At 40.8% G+C, this 16417-nt stretch overlaps 1 protein-coding gene across 1 annotated transcript in view; it reads right to left on the bottom strand.

Moving 5' to 3' along the window:
* DNAJC11 (DnaJ heat shock protein family (Hsp40) member C11) overlaps positions 1-16417 on the bottom strand; it is a 69669-nt gene that overhangs the window by 30513 nt on the left and 22739 nt on the right. The window contains exon 4 of the mRNA XM_050931606.1: positions 13319-13420. Within this exon, the coding sequence (XP_050787563.1) occupies positions 13319-13420 (102 nt within the window). The remainder of the gene's footprint in view (positions 1-13318; positions 13421-16417) is intronic.

Below are 16417 nucleotides of genomic sequence, written 5' to 3'. Positions count from 1 at the left end.
CAGCATTTGTGGCTCCAGAAAGGGGCAAGACCCAAGCTCTTCTGGCAGCTCCAGGGGAGGGGCCGCTGCCCCCTAGCCCCCCCCCCCACCCCCCAATAACCTCTCAGGAGGCTGTGGGCGCAGGAAAAGCCCCTGGTGGCCGCATCTGAGAAACACTGATTATGAGTCTGCATTTCAAGACTTAGAAAGGATGGCTCTAATCTTTTATCTCTTTTTAAAGCAGCACACACTATGTTCACAGTGTAATGCAAACTGTTTACATAAACATTTGTGATGAAAAGTGAAAAATGCTATGCGACCACTCTGAGAACTGAATACTGATGTCTACTGATGGAATGAAAATTCAAGAGCACCAAGAAGGTGGTTATTTTCTGTCACTGTTCGTTGTATTTACTGGAAATCAAAGCTTCATTAGGATTGTTGAACTACTGGGATTTAGAAAAGTTGTGCTAAAATTAAATCCAATGCATGCATTGTAACCAGCATGAAGGGTTTAAGACAAAACTGAAATTAGCCTACTGATTTCAAGATCTAAGAAAATTCATAATCTATTCCTACTTTTTGAGTGGATCTTCCACACAGCAAAAGAAGGGAAACATTTTAAAAACAGGAAAACGTGACTGTAAAACCATAAAAATTGCCAAGACAACTCAGGTACAGTACCCAAACCTTTTTTAAATCATTTTTTTAAGCTGACTGGATTTCAGGTTGGTGTCCCTTGAACAATAGTAAATAATAAAATTAAATTTAGCTTTACTTTGTTTACAGTAGCACAAAACATTTGCTCCCAAACTTTACTTGGTAAAGACTCTACTGTTTAGGAATGCTCCACAGATAAGTCACCTTTGAGTGCATCAGCTTTCCAAAGTCTACGAGTGTTTCTCAAGTTTCCATCCTCTCAAACCCTGTGCTGCTCTTTGAAACAATGCCAAAGAGTCGGTGACAAGGGAAACTCTGCAGTACTCTACTGCTGCTCCAAACCTCTGGGAAGTGAACAAACACAACAGCCAAAGGAAGCTAAGCAGAGATTTCAGGCTTAAGTGCCAACCAGCCACGCTTGACAAGATTCCAGAGAGTGATTGATCAAGTGATATTGTATGCATGTGAGCACTGCTTTTAGCAATATAGAAAACTGTTCTGATGCTTTTCTGCTGCACTTCCATCTTTTGCAAATGTACTGCTCATAGCTCCAGAATGGGATGATTTTCCATACCCAATATCCAACCTCAGCAGAGTGCTTTTGCTACAGCTTGTAACTCACTTTCATATTCTACTAAATATGCTTTTAAAAAAATGAGTTACCAAACTTCAGCAAAGAAGAAATAGTATTTTGCTGAATTTGGATTGTGAATAAAAATAGAAAGCAGCAGCAGCAGCAAAAGTGTAAATAAAACAAGACATAAATTGAAGAATGGTGCTTGTGAAATGAGACATTTTACTTGCTCAAACTTCAATCTGCTATTCAGACGGTTGTGTATTTAAATCCCTGACAGAGTTTAAATCCTGCTTTACTTCCACTTACATTTCTTGAAAATGCACATTTTGCAAGTTGAAGTATATTTGCACTATAAAAAAAATCGTCTTGTAAAGTAATTCGCTCTAGCGTGTTAACATTCTACCACTATGTACAAAGATCTCACAGCACTGACAGTTCTTATACTGCACCCCACATGTGCTAGTCCTTCTTCTCTGCATGCAAGCCTAAGGCCTCGTCAGTAGGGCCCTACCAAATTCCCAGACATGAAAAACACATCACAGACTGTGAAATCTGGTCTTTGGTGTACTTTTATCCTATATTATACAGCAGGGGTGGCCAACCTGAGCCTGAGAAGGAGCCAGAATTTACCAATGCACATTACCAAAGAGCCACAGTAATATGTCAGCAGCCCCCCCGAGCTCCCCCTACTCCCAGAGCCTCCTACCCACTGGCAGCCCCACCAATCAGCCCCCTTCCTCCCTCATCAGCTGTTTCCTGGCGTGCAGGAGGCTGGGGCGGGGGGGGGGGGGAGTGAGGGCACGGCAGGCTCAGGGGAGGGGGTTGGAAGGGATGGAGTGCGGGCAGCCCCTGTGGCAGAGCCAAGGGTTGACATATGAGCCCCCCCGGCACATTGGAAAGTTGGCGCCTGTAGCTCCAGCCCCGGAGTTGGTGTTATACAAGCAGCCGCATATTAACTTCCACCTCTGCTATAGAGCTTTCACAGGGGAGGCCAGCGTCTCTCAAAATGGGGGTCCCAACCCAAGAGGCACTGACAGTTGGGTTGCAAGGTTATGGCAGGAGGGGCTTAGTATTGCCACTCTTACTTCTGTGCTGCCTTCAGAGCTGGCTGGAAAGCGGCAGCTGCCGGCCAGGCGCCCAGCTCTGAAGGCAGCAGCACAGAAGCAAGGGCAGCAATACCACACCAGGCCATCCTTACTTCTGCATTGCTGCTGCTGCCGCCAGTGGCACTGCCTTCAGAGCTGGGCTCCCGGCCAGCAGCCAGCCGCCACTCTCCGGCTGTCCAGCTCCAGCCGCAGCACAGAAAGGTGACCGTCCCATTCCTGCCATCCTTACTTCTGCATTGCTGCTGCTGCCGCCAGTGGTGCGGCTTTCAGAGCTGGGCTCCTGGCCAGCAGCCGCCACTCTCTGGCTGTCCAGCTCCAGCCGCAGCACAGAAAGACAGTCCCATTCCTGCCATCCTTACTTCTGCATTGCTGCTGCTGCTGCCGCCAGTGACGCTGCTTTCAGAGCTGGGCTCCTGGCCAGCAGCCACTCTCCGGCTGTCCAGCTCCAGCCGCAGCACAGAAAGGTGACAGTCCCATTCCTGCCATCCTTACTTCTGCATTGCTGCTGCTGCTACCGCCAGTGACGCTGCTTTCAGAGCTGGGCTCCCGGCCAGCAGCCACTCTCCGGCTGTCCAGCTCCAGCCGCAGCACAGAAAGGTGACAGTCCCATTCCTGCCATCCTTACTTCTGCATTGCTGCTGCTGCTACCGCCAGTGACGCTGCTTTCAGAGCTGGGCTCCCGGCCAGCAGCCACTCTCCGGCTGTCCAGCTCCAGCCGCAGCACAGAAAGGTGACAGTCCCATTCCTGCCATCCTTACTTCTGCATTGCTGCTGCTGCCGCCAGTGGCGCTGCCTTCAGAGCGGGGCTCCCGGCCAGCAGCCGCCACTCTCTGGCTGTCCAGCTCCAGCCACAGCACAGAAAGGTGACAGTCCCATTCCTGCCATCCTTACTTCTGCATTGCTGCTGCTGCTGCCGCCGCCAGTGGCGCTGCCTTCAGAGCTGGGCTCCCGGCCAGCAGCTGCCACTCTCCGGCTGTCCAGCTCTGAAGGCAGCACCCCACCAGCAGCAGCACAGAATAAGGGTGGCAATATCACGACACCCCCTACAATAACCTTGTGACCCCCCCCCCACTACTCCCATCTGGGTCAGGACCCCTACAGTTACAACACAGTGAAATTTCAGATTTAAATATCTGAAATCATGAAATTTATGGTTTTTTAAATTCTCTGTGAAATTGACCAAAATGGACTGTGACTTTGGTAGCACCCTACTCATCAGCTACACTTTACTGAGGAAAATCAAAATTACTCACCTTAGTTTTTTCTCAAAATTTAGAATAAAAATCAGAGAAAAAACTTATGAACCTTAGTGGTTTCTAAACTTAAAAATGTAATTTTCTCTGGAACAAGATGATCATCTACCAGACATTTTTGAAGAAACCATCAAAACCCACACATTTTCATGAACCATTCACTTGATACTTACTGCTTTTTATGGACTCTGTTTGCCTTTTCTCTCTCTCCTCCTTTGTCAATTATTATATAGATATTATTTAGCTCTCAATGTCCACTGGCCCACTCCAGTAACATAATAATTTATGGAGGTCATTTTAAAGAAAAAGTGAATCTATGAATGAAAAATAAATCTGATGAGGAGCTGAGGTACTTGGGCTATTTTTATAGATACAGTAGAACCTCAGAGTTACAAATGCCTCAGGAATGGAGGTTGTTTGTAACTCTGAAATGTTCATAATGCTGAACAAAACATTATGGTTGTTCTTTCAAAAGTTTACAACTGAACATTGACTTAATACAGCTTTGAAACTTTACTGTGAAGAAAATGCTGCTTTTAATCATCTTAATTTAAATGAAAGAAGCACAGAAACAGTTTCCTTACTATGTCAATTTTTTTAAAACTTTTCAGCCTTTTTTTTTTTTTTTTTAACAGTTTACGTTTAACACAGTACTGTATTGCATTTGCCTTCTTTTTTGGGGGGGGAGGAGGGAGGGGAAGAGGGTCTCTGCTGCTGCCTGATTGCATACTTCCAGTTCCAAATGAGGTGTGTGGTTGACTGCTCAGTTCGTAACTCTGAGGTTCTACTGTATCTTTTACCTGTCCTCACCTTTGTCTAATTATGAACTATAGAGATTGATTCCTGACACTTAATGTATTTTTTTTCCTCAGTAGTATTATTTTGGACATCAGATTTGTATTTGGGGTTTCTTTTTCTACACTATTCACAGTAGCAGCCGTGTTAGTCTGTATCCGCAAAAAGAAAAGGAGTACTTGTGGCACCTTAGGCACTCCTGTTCTTTTTCTACACCAGTGGTAGTTTGTAAAAATACTCACCTTTAACAAAAATAGCAATATCTAAAGTTTCAAACCAAAAGCAGTCTCATTGTATGTAAAGTCTTTGGAAGATTACAAGAAGCCAGGTGCTCCTTATATCATCTTTACTGAGTATTCTAGGGAGGGGAGTTGTCCCTCAGTCAATGTTTTTCTTGTTTGTCTGTTTTTTTGAAACATATTTCAGCTACTTGCCTTCCACAAGATGCATTTCACTGGATTATGAGCCAATGTAGTAGATTCCACACAGAAATTTCCCCTATCACCAAGTAGGTGAAGTTGCTCTCAAACAGCCGACAGATCTTGGTAAGGAAACTGGCTCAAATACAAGAACAGACAAAGCAGCAGATGGTACTGTTAAAAAATATTCTCAAAAGAATGACAGTACCCCCTATGCTACCGGATTTGGGGGGGGGGGAAGAGGGGTCGCTGCTACCAACAACTCACCGTCACCACCTGTTCAGAGAATAGAAGAGAAGAGAAAACAACATTCCGAAATGTGGGAGCTGCACATGAGCAGTAAGAATGAACTATGAGCCCTACTACAAAGTTAAATCTGCAGCATACTGTAAAGTGCAAAAATTCAGTATGAAAGGGAGTTATTAAACACAGCACCTCAGAGCAGCCTGCATTATCAACTGACCACCTGAAAGTCTCTTTACTATAGGTGATTTTGAATCTTATGAGCACAAAACAGACTTTAATGACTGCTTTTTTGTTAGAACGTTTCTTGAAAGTCAGCGTTAAAGTATTTCAGAATCTCTTTCTCTTTCCATCTCCCAAAAGATACGTCTCATGCAATGGCGCATCTAACAGAGCCCTCCACTGCCTCGCCTAGATTTGCGGGCTACCACTTGCAAGCTGGCTGAAAGTAGAATTAAAAATTAAAGCCCCATATACTGAGTGTTGGAGCCAGCACAATACTCCTCACCATATCCTGGGCTGAGAACTCAGGACAGAGCTTTGGAAAAGCTGGTCGTAAGCATATTACAGAATACAGGGTACTTTCTAAACCCATTTATAACCATTCCCCTGCTTTCCCTCTTCCTGGGGTCATACTGTGTGGGCAAGTCAAGAACCTTTCACTCACAGTTTAGATGAAACCAGGTACTCCAAACTGTGCTGGAAGCATTTAATAGAGAGAGACTGCAGGGAGGAACTCTTAGAATCAAATTAAGACCATGAAATTGCTCCCAAATGGAAACCTTACCCATCAGGTTTCTAATGGTATTGAATATTTATGGCCAAGTCATAACCCACAACAACAGGTTTGTGATGAAAACTGTGACATATTCTCCAATATAATGTGGATGACATATTACTACACTGAAAAGGTTCATGCTGCTTGTTCCCAGTTAGACAGGATTAGGTCATCTCAGAATTTAAAAATATAGATACCTAAAATCAGAACCTTTGTCATGACTTGGCAGGGCATTCCATCAGATGCAGCCTCCCTTTTAGATAAGCCCAGCAAGGGGTCATGAGCCTGAGAACTCTCATTTCAGCAAAGCCAAAGGAATAGTTTTAAATTATACTCAACACTCTGCTAGTGGAAACCTAGAAAGATGTACAGAACTGTCCCACTTGTCACTGTCTCTCTCTCTCTTACTTGGAGAGTCTGTGTGATGCAGATAAACATCCTCTAAGTCATGACACCAGATGGAAGTTTTACCTCTTCTCCTTCCTAGAGTGGGTATAATTAATTTAAATATATCAATTTCCAAGTTTATACAACAGAACAAAACCAGCAGGATTAATTTAAAATTACCCTGGTCTTCTGAATCAGCTGGAAGTGTTTTTGATGCCTAGTGTTGGGCTGATTAATGCACTGGGCTAGAGGAGCATGCAGCTGACTTCCGGCTGATAGAGACCTTATGGATTGACTGAACACAGTGCTCAGATGTCCTTCTCACCAACCAATGGAGACAGAGACATCTCCCTTCCACTTAATGCCCCTACAGTACAGAATACATTAAAAGCATATAAAGAGGGGATTAAAAATATATCTGTCAAACTCTATGACCCCTCCCCTATGGGGCTGATGGGATTTCACCGGGGTCACACTTGGGATTCCCAGCTATTCTCAAGACCCCATACACTCTGTAGCAAGATTGATCTTCATTCTGCAGCAGGACCCCTGCATTGTGGTACCCTAGCGTAGCTACAGTTGGAGGTTTTTAGTGAATTAACTAAGAAAATGAATAATATAGTCAGAACAGTATCCAATTATTTAATTTGATAATTAAATTCAATTTTGTATGCTGTCCCATAATTTATCATTTTCTGTATGCTGCAAATTTTTACACTGAAAACAAACAACAGTATTAGAGACATTTTTAGGGGGTGGAATTGAAATTTTAACATCTGACACAGGGACAACAGAGGCTTTTTGGCACCTGAGAAAGTACAGGAGGTACTTTGGGTTTGCAGGATAAGCCCATGTGCTGAAGGTCTTGGAGGCTGGAACTCAGGTCCCAGCACTGTCACAGGTGACCTCTGTCAACTTGGGCAAGTCATTTGGGGGAGATTTTTCAAAGGCACAAATTCCCATTGCAAATCAATGGGAATTGGACACCTAGCTTCCATTTGGGCCTCTTAAAATCTTCCCCTTTCTCTGTGCCTCATTCCCCTTCTAAAACTGGGATATTGATCCTTCCTTTCTCCACCCTTTGTTGGTCTTCTTTATTTAGACTGTCAAGTCTATGGACAGGAACAGTCTCTTCTTAGGTTTATGTATAGCGCCCAGTGCAATAAGGTCCTTATCTCAGTTTAGGTCACTAGATGCTACCATAATACAAACAAATTAGTGAATTCAATGTTAATTTTGAAATCTAATTATGAAAATGTCAAGATCAACACCCCACAGAGATAAATTGGGCAGGTTACACCTTGCTCAAAGCTACTGTTTCAGGCTGTCTGCAGACTCAGGAAATCATCACTGCTTCTGTTTAGGCTCAGTCGATGTTTGAAAGTTTCCTTTACAATGGTAAGGGCTAGACATGTTTTGTTTTATTTCAATGAATGATTGGCTTGTACAGCACCATCCTGCAGCAAGGGATGGATTCGTACATTCCACGGCCACAGAATCACAGAACATGAGGTCCTGGTTGCAGTATCTGTTTAAATAGTAAACAGGGAAAGATGTCTGAAAGAAAATGCTTTTATTTGTATCAAAGCTCCTTGGTCTCTAAGGGTATGTTTTACACAGCAGTGGGAGGGCCACCCACATACATACCAAGGGTGTCCAGTGGGTTTGTACTTGGGCAGCTAGCCTGTGCCACCCTCCTCGCTGCCATGGCCAGACTGATATTTTTGGCATACTAGCTGAAGCAAAGCTAGCGCATCTGCTCACCCATAGAGGGAAGCACCCTTCTAGCTGCTATGTAGATATACCCTAAAAAGGAAAGATGGCAGTCTTTGGAATTCATCTGCAAGGAGCTCTCCTTTATTTTCTCTCTTCTCATATCTTACTATTATTATTTCCAGTAGAAATTACAAATTTGCTAGGGCAGTGCTTTCCAAATCAAAAGATGCCAAGGACCCTGTGACAAAGAGCTCATAATCTAAAAAGATTTTGTCACGCTTGCTACTGAGGTGTTGCAATGGCTCCTGTATATGAAAGCTTTACAATAGTTCTGACTGCAAACAGCATCCACTTATGATATCACTTTTATGGAAAACAATTGAGATTATAAGCAAAAAATTGTGTCTTCACTTCAGAGTCATGCAACAGGCAGAAACTCAGTTTAGGAGAAAGCTTTATTCCCACACAAATATCCACCAGTAATGTTCTACTTCTCCTTAGCTGGTATTGCTAATTATTGCAAAGGAAATGGCTTTTTGCATAAGTATAATATGCCTATTTTTCGTGTTTTTGTTTTAGTGAAATTCACTTTTATAATTTTTTTTTATAAAAAATGTGGTGCTTTTTAATTAAATAATTTTACAAGGAACATGCTTTACAACAATAAAGAAATAATTTCCATAATGAGTCTTCCTGTAAAATGTAATCTGTTCCTAGGAATCACAAAGACTGAACTGGAAAGGCAGCCAGTTCTATGAATAAAGCAAAAAAGAGAGAGTGCATCACTGATCAGCTAGCCATAGGAAAAAATCAAGAAACAATCAAATAGTGAGGGTAGGAATATAATAATCTGGGTGGCAGGCACTGTGTTACAAAGTCAGAGATACAAACTGACAGAAGCCGTGAAAGACAGAAAATCAAGCACCAAATAGCCCTAAACATAATACTCTATTCCACAAGGAAACAGTGCAAGGTCATTAAAACTAGATTAATAAAATCAAGGGGCTTTGATTTCGATTAGGATGTGCTCTGCAGTATTTTGAAATGGCTGCAGCATGCAACTATCAGATTTAGGTATATTGATTAAAAGAGAATTAAAATAATCAATACATGAAATTACAATGAACAAATTAACCCAGCTGCACAATCTATGTCTAAAAAAAAGGAAAGAAATATATATTAAGCATGCAAATAAAAGATCTTACAAATCTGTTTGATAGACTGGTCAAACAATGAAATGTGGTCAAAATAAATGCATTACCTGTATCCTACCAACTTGATCAGCACACTCTTATATAGCCTGGTTGGGAAAAGTCCCTTTTCATTATATTTTCCAAATTTTGTTATCCACTGGTGGGGTGATAGCTTTGGAGGAAGTACTACTGAAGACAAGGCTCCAAGCAGGGTTAGATGGCAAGAATGTTAGCAATGGCATGGTTGGTGACATCGTAACACCGGTGGTAGCAACCAAGAGATATTTTAGATCTAAAAGCTAATGCAGATACAATGTCTTTGGAAGGTCTAATTTAGTGCATGTCTTTTCTGCTGTACCTCTCCTAAGATGGTGGCACGGGAAGAAAAGGTACTTTTCCACATGGATATGGACAGAGTCACCATGCAATATTCTCTAATTTTCAACTGTGTGACAGTCAGAATTGTTTTACATATTATTAATGTACGCCTTTTAGAACTATTTTATTATTTTCTTTGTCTGTAAAATTGCCCATCAAAATTTGTTTTGTTTAAACCAAACTGAAATGGGCATCTGATTAGTATCTGAGTCAGCTGCTGGCTCATGCACTCAAGAAAAAGTTAAATTTTGATCCCAGCGGAGGCCTAAATAAATAAAATAAAATAAAATAAAATAAAATAAAAGCAAAGGCACTCTGCTTGTGAACCAGATTGCAAGCACTGAGAAGACTGTGGTATTCATAAGATGCAGTACCACAGAATGGCAAAAGCAGGAGCAGTGAAAACAGAGATGGCTTAATTTTTATTTATTCAGACATGTTAATTATGCCCATTACAAAGACTCTACATAAAAACACAGACCTCTCACTATATCCAGCACAAAATCAGTATCGACTCAGAGAGGGTTGAGAGTAGTGCAGATTCTTCCCTCTCTTTCTTGTTGCGTTCCCTAGGTAGAACATTCCTGCAAGTTGACTCGTGAAGAAAAAGGTGGCAGGAGCTGGATGACCCTCAAAGTATCTCCATTCTCAGACACCGGCAAATAAAGAGATTTGCTTTCTCCAGGTGTGAAGTATTTCCTCTCAAATCAAGAAACTGACTTTCCAAACCCTTCAGCACATCTCAAAAAGCAAAAGCTAAACTCTACAAGCAAATAACCCAACTTAAAATCTGCGAAACTGCCTACATATGGGTATTGCTCAACGTTTCTGGTTAGAAATGCTTTATTTAGCTGGAATCATTTTATAGAACTAATAAAACGTTAGAAATTTTAAAATAGCTTGCATTCTTATGAAATGATCACAGCTGTGCTACTTAATTCCACAGGAACACTGCCTGAAGAGACATTTTCATAGTATGCCAATAAGCAATTGCTGTAAACACCCAGATGGCTAATTTTATCGGAGGACACAGAGGCTCAAGCTTACACTGCAGCTCTACTTTTTATTGCTCACAACTACTGTGAAACACTCAGAAAAGTGTCAAATTCCTGAAGTCACAGAGAAGCATTATATGGCAATAACCACCTCCCCCACGTCTCTTCCATGCTCTCCTCAAAATATCCATTTGCACCAAACCACCTCATTTGCAACAGGGATGTTTCCAATTCCTTTAGTTTTATCCATTTTCTGGTTGGAATGCCATTGGTAAGAAATCATTAAGGTTGGGTCAAAGGAGCCAACTGGCCTGTTTCTGATCGCTGGCTGTTACTCCTGTTCTTTTGCACAGTCTGCTTTGATTACTGTGTCCCCTTCATCTCAGCTCCCACTCAGAGTATATCTTTGGTCCCCACATTCACGGCAGAACAAACGCAGCTGCTGCCAGGCTCCTCTGAAGCCACACTGAGCTTCACTAATCTGCCTCCTGATTGTCCCATATTTCAGGTTGAGGCTGGAGAGAGACTACTGAGGCAAAAGAGCTTTCTGCTTTCCAGAAGAGCATCTCAAGTTCACTAGGGATTCAAAGTCAAAACAATGGTTTAAAATGAGATATTCCCAGTGTTTTTTAACATAGAAGTTGTAATTTTATTAAGACCAGGAAGGGAAGACTTCTTCCATTTTACCCTTTGTGTATTAGCAGAAAAGCTCCACTAGAGACCAAAGCATATGCAAGAAGAAAAAAGATTTCTTCAGAAGGCAGGAAGGAGGGGAAGAGAAGAACAGGAAAGTGAGCCTGTGGGGCAGGTGGCACAGAAACACACTACTCAGTAGACTGACAATAATTTGCTGACTCCTGTATATTGGATATCATTTTTTATTATTAATTTTATTTGATTTTTCCAGTGGTAACATAGGTGGCACAGGGAAAACCTGTCATAAAAGAAAAAATGAAATTACATACTGTAAAACTGTTTTTGTCCCATGGGAATGAGCAGAGCATAAACTGCTATTCAACAACATGAGATGCGCCCACAGATAAATCTTCATACTCTTACAACAATCTGTGTTTAGTTGTCCCTATACTGCAAGGAAAAAGGAGAGAAAGCGACAGCCAGGGAGCTGAGGAAGAAATGGAAGCTGCAATATCATTTCAGTTAAAGCCTCAAAGACACAGTTAAGCTCTAATGTCCTTTCTGAGCGACTGGCGACACACACATTTATCACTGGGGCAGACTTATCAGATCAGGGTAGGTGGAGTGGGAGGCTACACTATCTGATGAACTACACAAAACTAGTCCCCGGTTAGCCAATTCTAATCCATGGATTAGAGAAAGAGAAATGTAAAATCAAACCAAGTTCTCTCTACACACGCCTATATTAAGAGAGAGGAAATGACACCACAAAAAGTGACAGGCACCTAGACTCAACCTCACACTCTGTCACTGCTCTCGCTCCCCTCCCTCTCGTTCACGAAATGTTATCCACCAGAAAGATCTATATAGGTGAAAAATCTTTGTTTGTGCTCTTCTTTTTTAAAATCAGACCCAGGCAAGTCTTTCAATAATGGCTTTGCTGGTGAATTATATCTAAATTACATGATCTCCACTCTAATTACGCAATAAGTCCGATAGACACCAGACAATAAAGGACAGTTACCGAGCACCTTATTGGTGGTATAAATATTTTCTTCTGTTTTTAAATATTTAAAGAAATAAAACTTTTAATAAAATGTTCTGTTTGCTCTACCTCTTTGGCCATGATGGCCTGAGACAGTAATGGTGAGCTTCAGGTGTCCAGACACTGAAGACAGCATTTGTTCTGCTGGCTGTCATTAAGGGATGAGTATGAGCCACACTGTGTACCCATAAGAGAAGGAGAACATTAGGGAAGGAACTCTGGATAATTTTAGTATTATGCTAGGTGCGGAATTGTGAAGAAAAGTAAAGTTTTGGTGCAGAAGAAGAGTTGTGTATTATAGTGTAATTAATTCACCAGACTCATAATAGAATGAAGTGGGCAAGGAAAACAACAGTGCAAAACATTAAACAAATTGAATATAAAGTATCAAGTGCAGAAAAGAACCAAAAAACAGTATTGCATTTTACAGTAACTCCTCACTTAGACATTCACTGGATTATTTCCATGCATTAAACAGTATCTACACAGTTTTTTGTTTGTTTTTTTTTTTAAGCGTAAGAGTGCTTTGCTCCTGTTTAGTTTAACCTACTCTGTTTCCTATTTTGAAATAAGGATGTCTACACATGGAGTTGGTCTGAAACACCTATTGTGTTTTAAATTCACACACTACCTTAATTCAGCTTTGTTCTTGACAAATCCATGTTGACTGTTACTTACCATCTTATTTTGCTCTCTAAACTCCAACTGGAAGATTTCTGCTACGCAATTGATTTGTCAGTTGTTCTTTCATTCAGTTTCAAAGATGCATTTGAGTGTATCTTAGCACACCTGTGACAGGGAAAACCTGTCACAGAACTGTAGGGAATTTAACTTTATTTGGAATATTTGCATAGGACTCAGAAGTTCTCTCAGGGTTCCAAGAAAGTTTTTTACTTCTACACGTATCTAACCAATGAAAGCACAAAGAATTCTCCATAGAAGAGAACTTTTTAAAACAATTCACTTTACTATAAGACATCTTTTTTTCCTGTATTTCCCTTATATATTGCAGCATTAGAAAAGGGTGGGAAAAACCCCAATAAATGTGGTTAGCTATGATCCTGTTAATTTCAGATCACTCCTCTAGCCATAAAACACCTCATTATGTCTAACAGTTTAAGGTTTCATTCTTGAGAACAGATGTGTTTTCTACTTTACCTTGGGATTAGTTCGCTGCTGAAGTCTCCTTTCTTCCCTCTCTCTCTGCAAACGCTCAAATTCTTCTCTAATTTCAGCTGGAGTTCTCCTCCTCTCCACAACCTGTACACAAAGGAATTAAGAAACAATGGTTAACAGGCAATAGAATATCCAGCCAACAATCAAACAATTTAATCACTGATGAAATTTAGAAAATTCTATGCTTTTCACTCCCTTTTTAGATAAGGTCCCCTTTCATGTTACAACATGATTTTTTTTTTCTGTAATCCACTGCTAAATCAAGCTACTATGTTTTTATTCAAGCACCTATTCCTGGCCCAAAGTACTTTTTACACAATTAAAAATATAAAACACAAACAAAAATCTCTCTCTATATATATACACAAACATGTATGTATTTCAGATATCTAAGAAGCAAGGTGGCTGAGGTAATATATTTTAATTGGACTATCTTCTGTCGCGAAAGAGAAAAGCTTTTGAGTTACACTGAGCTCTTCAACTGTGGGAAAGGTTCACAGAGTATCACAGGTTTCAGAATGGTGGCCGTGTTAGTCTGTATCAGCAAAAACAACGAGGAGTCCTTGTGGTACCTTAGAGACTAACACATTTATTTGGGCATAAGCTTTCGTGGGCTAAAACTCACTTCATCAGATGGGGTTTTAGCCCACGAAAGCTTATGCCCAAATAAATGTGTTAGTCTCTAAGGTGCCACAAAACCTCCTCGTTGTTTTTCAGAGTGTCACAGCCAACTACAAGATGAAATAGATTGTTTAGCATTAGGAGTTAACACATATCGCAAGGAACCATTCAAGGGGAAGTGGGAAGTTAATACTTCTGCAGTCATAGAACAAAAGAGGGTCAGTAGGTACAGACAGCTGCAATGAGCCATAAATCCAGTGTCTTTACTGAGTCTCTGATTTTTAATCAAAGGAAAGTTATCAATATAAACTCCCAGGCTCATCTTTTGAAGGTGTTCCTTTGAAGACAAGGACTAAGAGGTCTAATATATCTGGCAGAATATAATGATATTCACATACTATACCAATAACCCTATAACTACCCCACACAGAACAACTCTCTCACTCACTCTTTCAACCAATTCCTTTCTCACATGCCTAGGAGAAAGTGGTCTATGCCAGGTGCCCATCAGGGTTATAGATCTGGCATATTGGGATGGGGGAGGAGCATTTCAAAGCCATAGTGCCATCATGAAAAGTGTCGCGACAGTAGCCCCCTCCATTTATACCCAGGGTGAGTATACAGCTCAATCACGTCCACTGCTCACAAACGTAGCGGTACCAACATCATGAAAGAAACTCTGAAGTAGTGAGGCCCCATGTCACATAAAACTCAATAGGTTAAAACCAACACTTTACACTCCACCTGGAAACTGACAAGCAGCAAGAGGTATTTAGAGATCCAGAGCTACACTTTAAACTAATGTAACCCTGTATCAGAAGGGTAGCCGTGTTAGTATGGATCTGTAAAAGCAGGAAAGAGTCCTGTGCCACCTTATAGACTAACAGACATATCGGAGCACGAGCTTTCATGGGTGATGCATCCGACGAAGTGGGTATTCACCCCGAAAGCTCATGCTCCAATATGTCTGTTAGCCTATAAGGTGCCACAGGACTTTTTCCTGCTTTTAATGTAATCCTGTTATCACTACCAGATTAGTTGAAGACAGCACATCTTAACAATCAAAATGAAATATTTATTTTAATGACTCAGAGACTGGTCAACTGATGTGCTTAGAGGGGTAAGCACCTGTGTAAGTGTTTGCAGGATCAGTGCCTAAGTGTCCTTTTTTCATTATGAAGTTCATCTTCAAAGGGAAGTTACGTTCAGGATAATCACAGAGCTCATTTAAAAGAGGAAACAGGGCTAAATCCTTTGACTTTTCAAAACAGACTCAGGACTGCTAACTATAACTGGCCTAACACCCCGTTTTATGTAGTGCTGAACACTTACATTGGAATTTTATCATGTGGAAGTTCATGGCTTCAAGCAAGGTGGATACAAATCAAAGATTTAAATTAAAAAAAAAAGATTTTTTTATTTAAATTGCATTTTTTGATAAAATGCTTTTTGAGGAAAAAAACCTATCTAAAGATAGTTTTAATTAAGATACATTATAGCTCAAAGATATCTCATCGTGGAATAGGGATGATAAATTCTAATTCTATAGTATGAGACAATGTATTCATGTAATGTTTAAGAAAAGTTTTTAAATGAGATTGGGGGCAGAATAGATCTGGACAAGAAGAATTCTGGAGATAAATGTGAGAAGCGAGGGACATATGCTTGCTTTGTTAAAATATTATGTGTTTGCTGTTGAAGAAAAAAATCCAGAATACTTAACATTGTTCTCTCCTCTCTCTTCTTTCCTACTCCATTTTTTTCCTAACCTTCCCTACTATAGAATCCTTTTCTTCCAGTATTTAAAAGCATAATAGCACTCGTCTAGGGGAACCCATCTGCTGATGAAACATTCAGCTTCACAGGAGAAAGGGTTATAATATTTGTTTAGCTCTACAGGGCAGAGAGAGAATTAAAATATATGAAATATCAGTGAAGCCAATCTCCCACCCCTTCACCCAAAAAAGAGATTGTGGATGATGTAACAAGTGTGAAAGTTGAATGAATTATATTGTGAAAATAGAACGGATTAAAGAAATGCTGTCTGTACCTTTAAGCAAAATTGTTGGAAAGCTGCAATCCAGCTGTCAGGAATACAGACATTAACATAGAATAACTGCATCGTTTAAGGGCAATTGGTGAAGTATTAGCCTTAGATCGATAAGAGTTAGTAACGAAGTAGGATATGCATGCTGTGCCCTGGGTGAATTTTACTGTTTTGCTTTCTTTGTCCCTTTGTCTAATTCCCGCTCTTTTATCTGTATAAATAAGATAGTTTGTGTCTTGCATTGTGCTCACATTATCTGGATGTTATTAGCAGAGCGCTGTGCTAATAAAACAGAGTGGTCTGACAAACTGTGAGTCCTGAATCTAACTTTGACACAGGTATAATTCCTGTGGCCACCCAGCCTCTAGTTACCTGGGATGCCACTACCTGACCTAGATTAACTGCGTTAAGCT

This window comes from Gopherus flavomarginatus, chromosome 21 (assembly GCF_025201925.1).
Source record: "Gopherus flavomarginatus isolate rGopFla2 chromosome 21, rGopFla2.mat.asm, whole genome shotgun sequence".
NCBI lineage: Eukaryota > Metazoa > Chordata > Testudines > Testudinidae > Gopherus > Gopherus flavomarginatus.
Note: the sequence above shows the minus strand (reverse complement) of the source record. Positions and strands in the feature narration are given on the sequence as shown.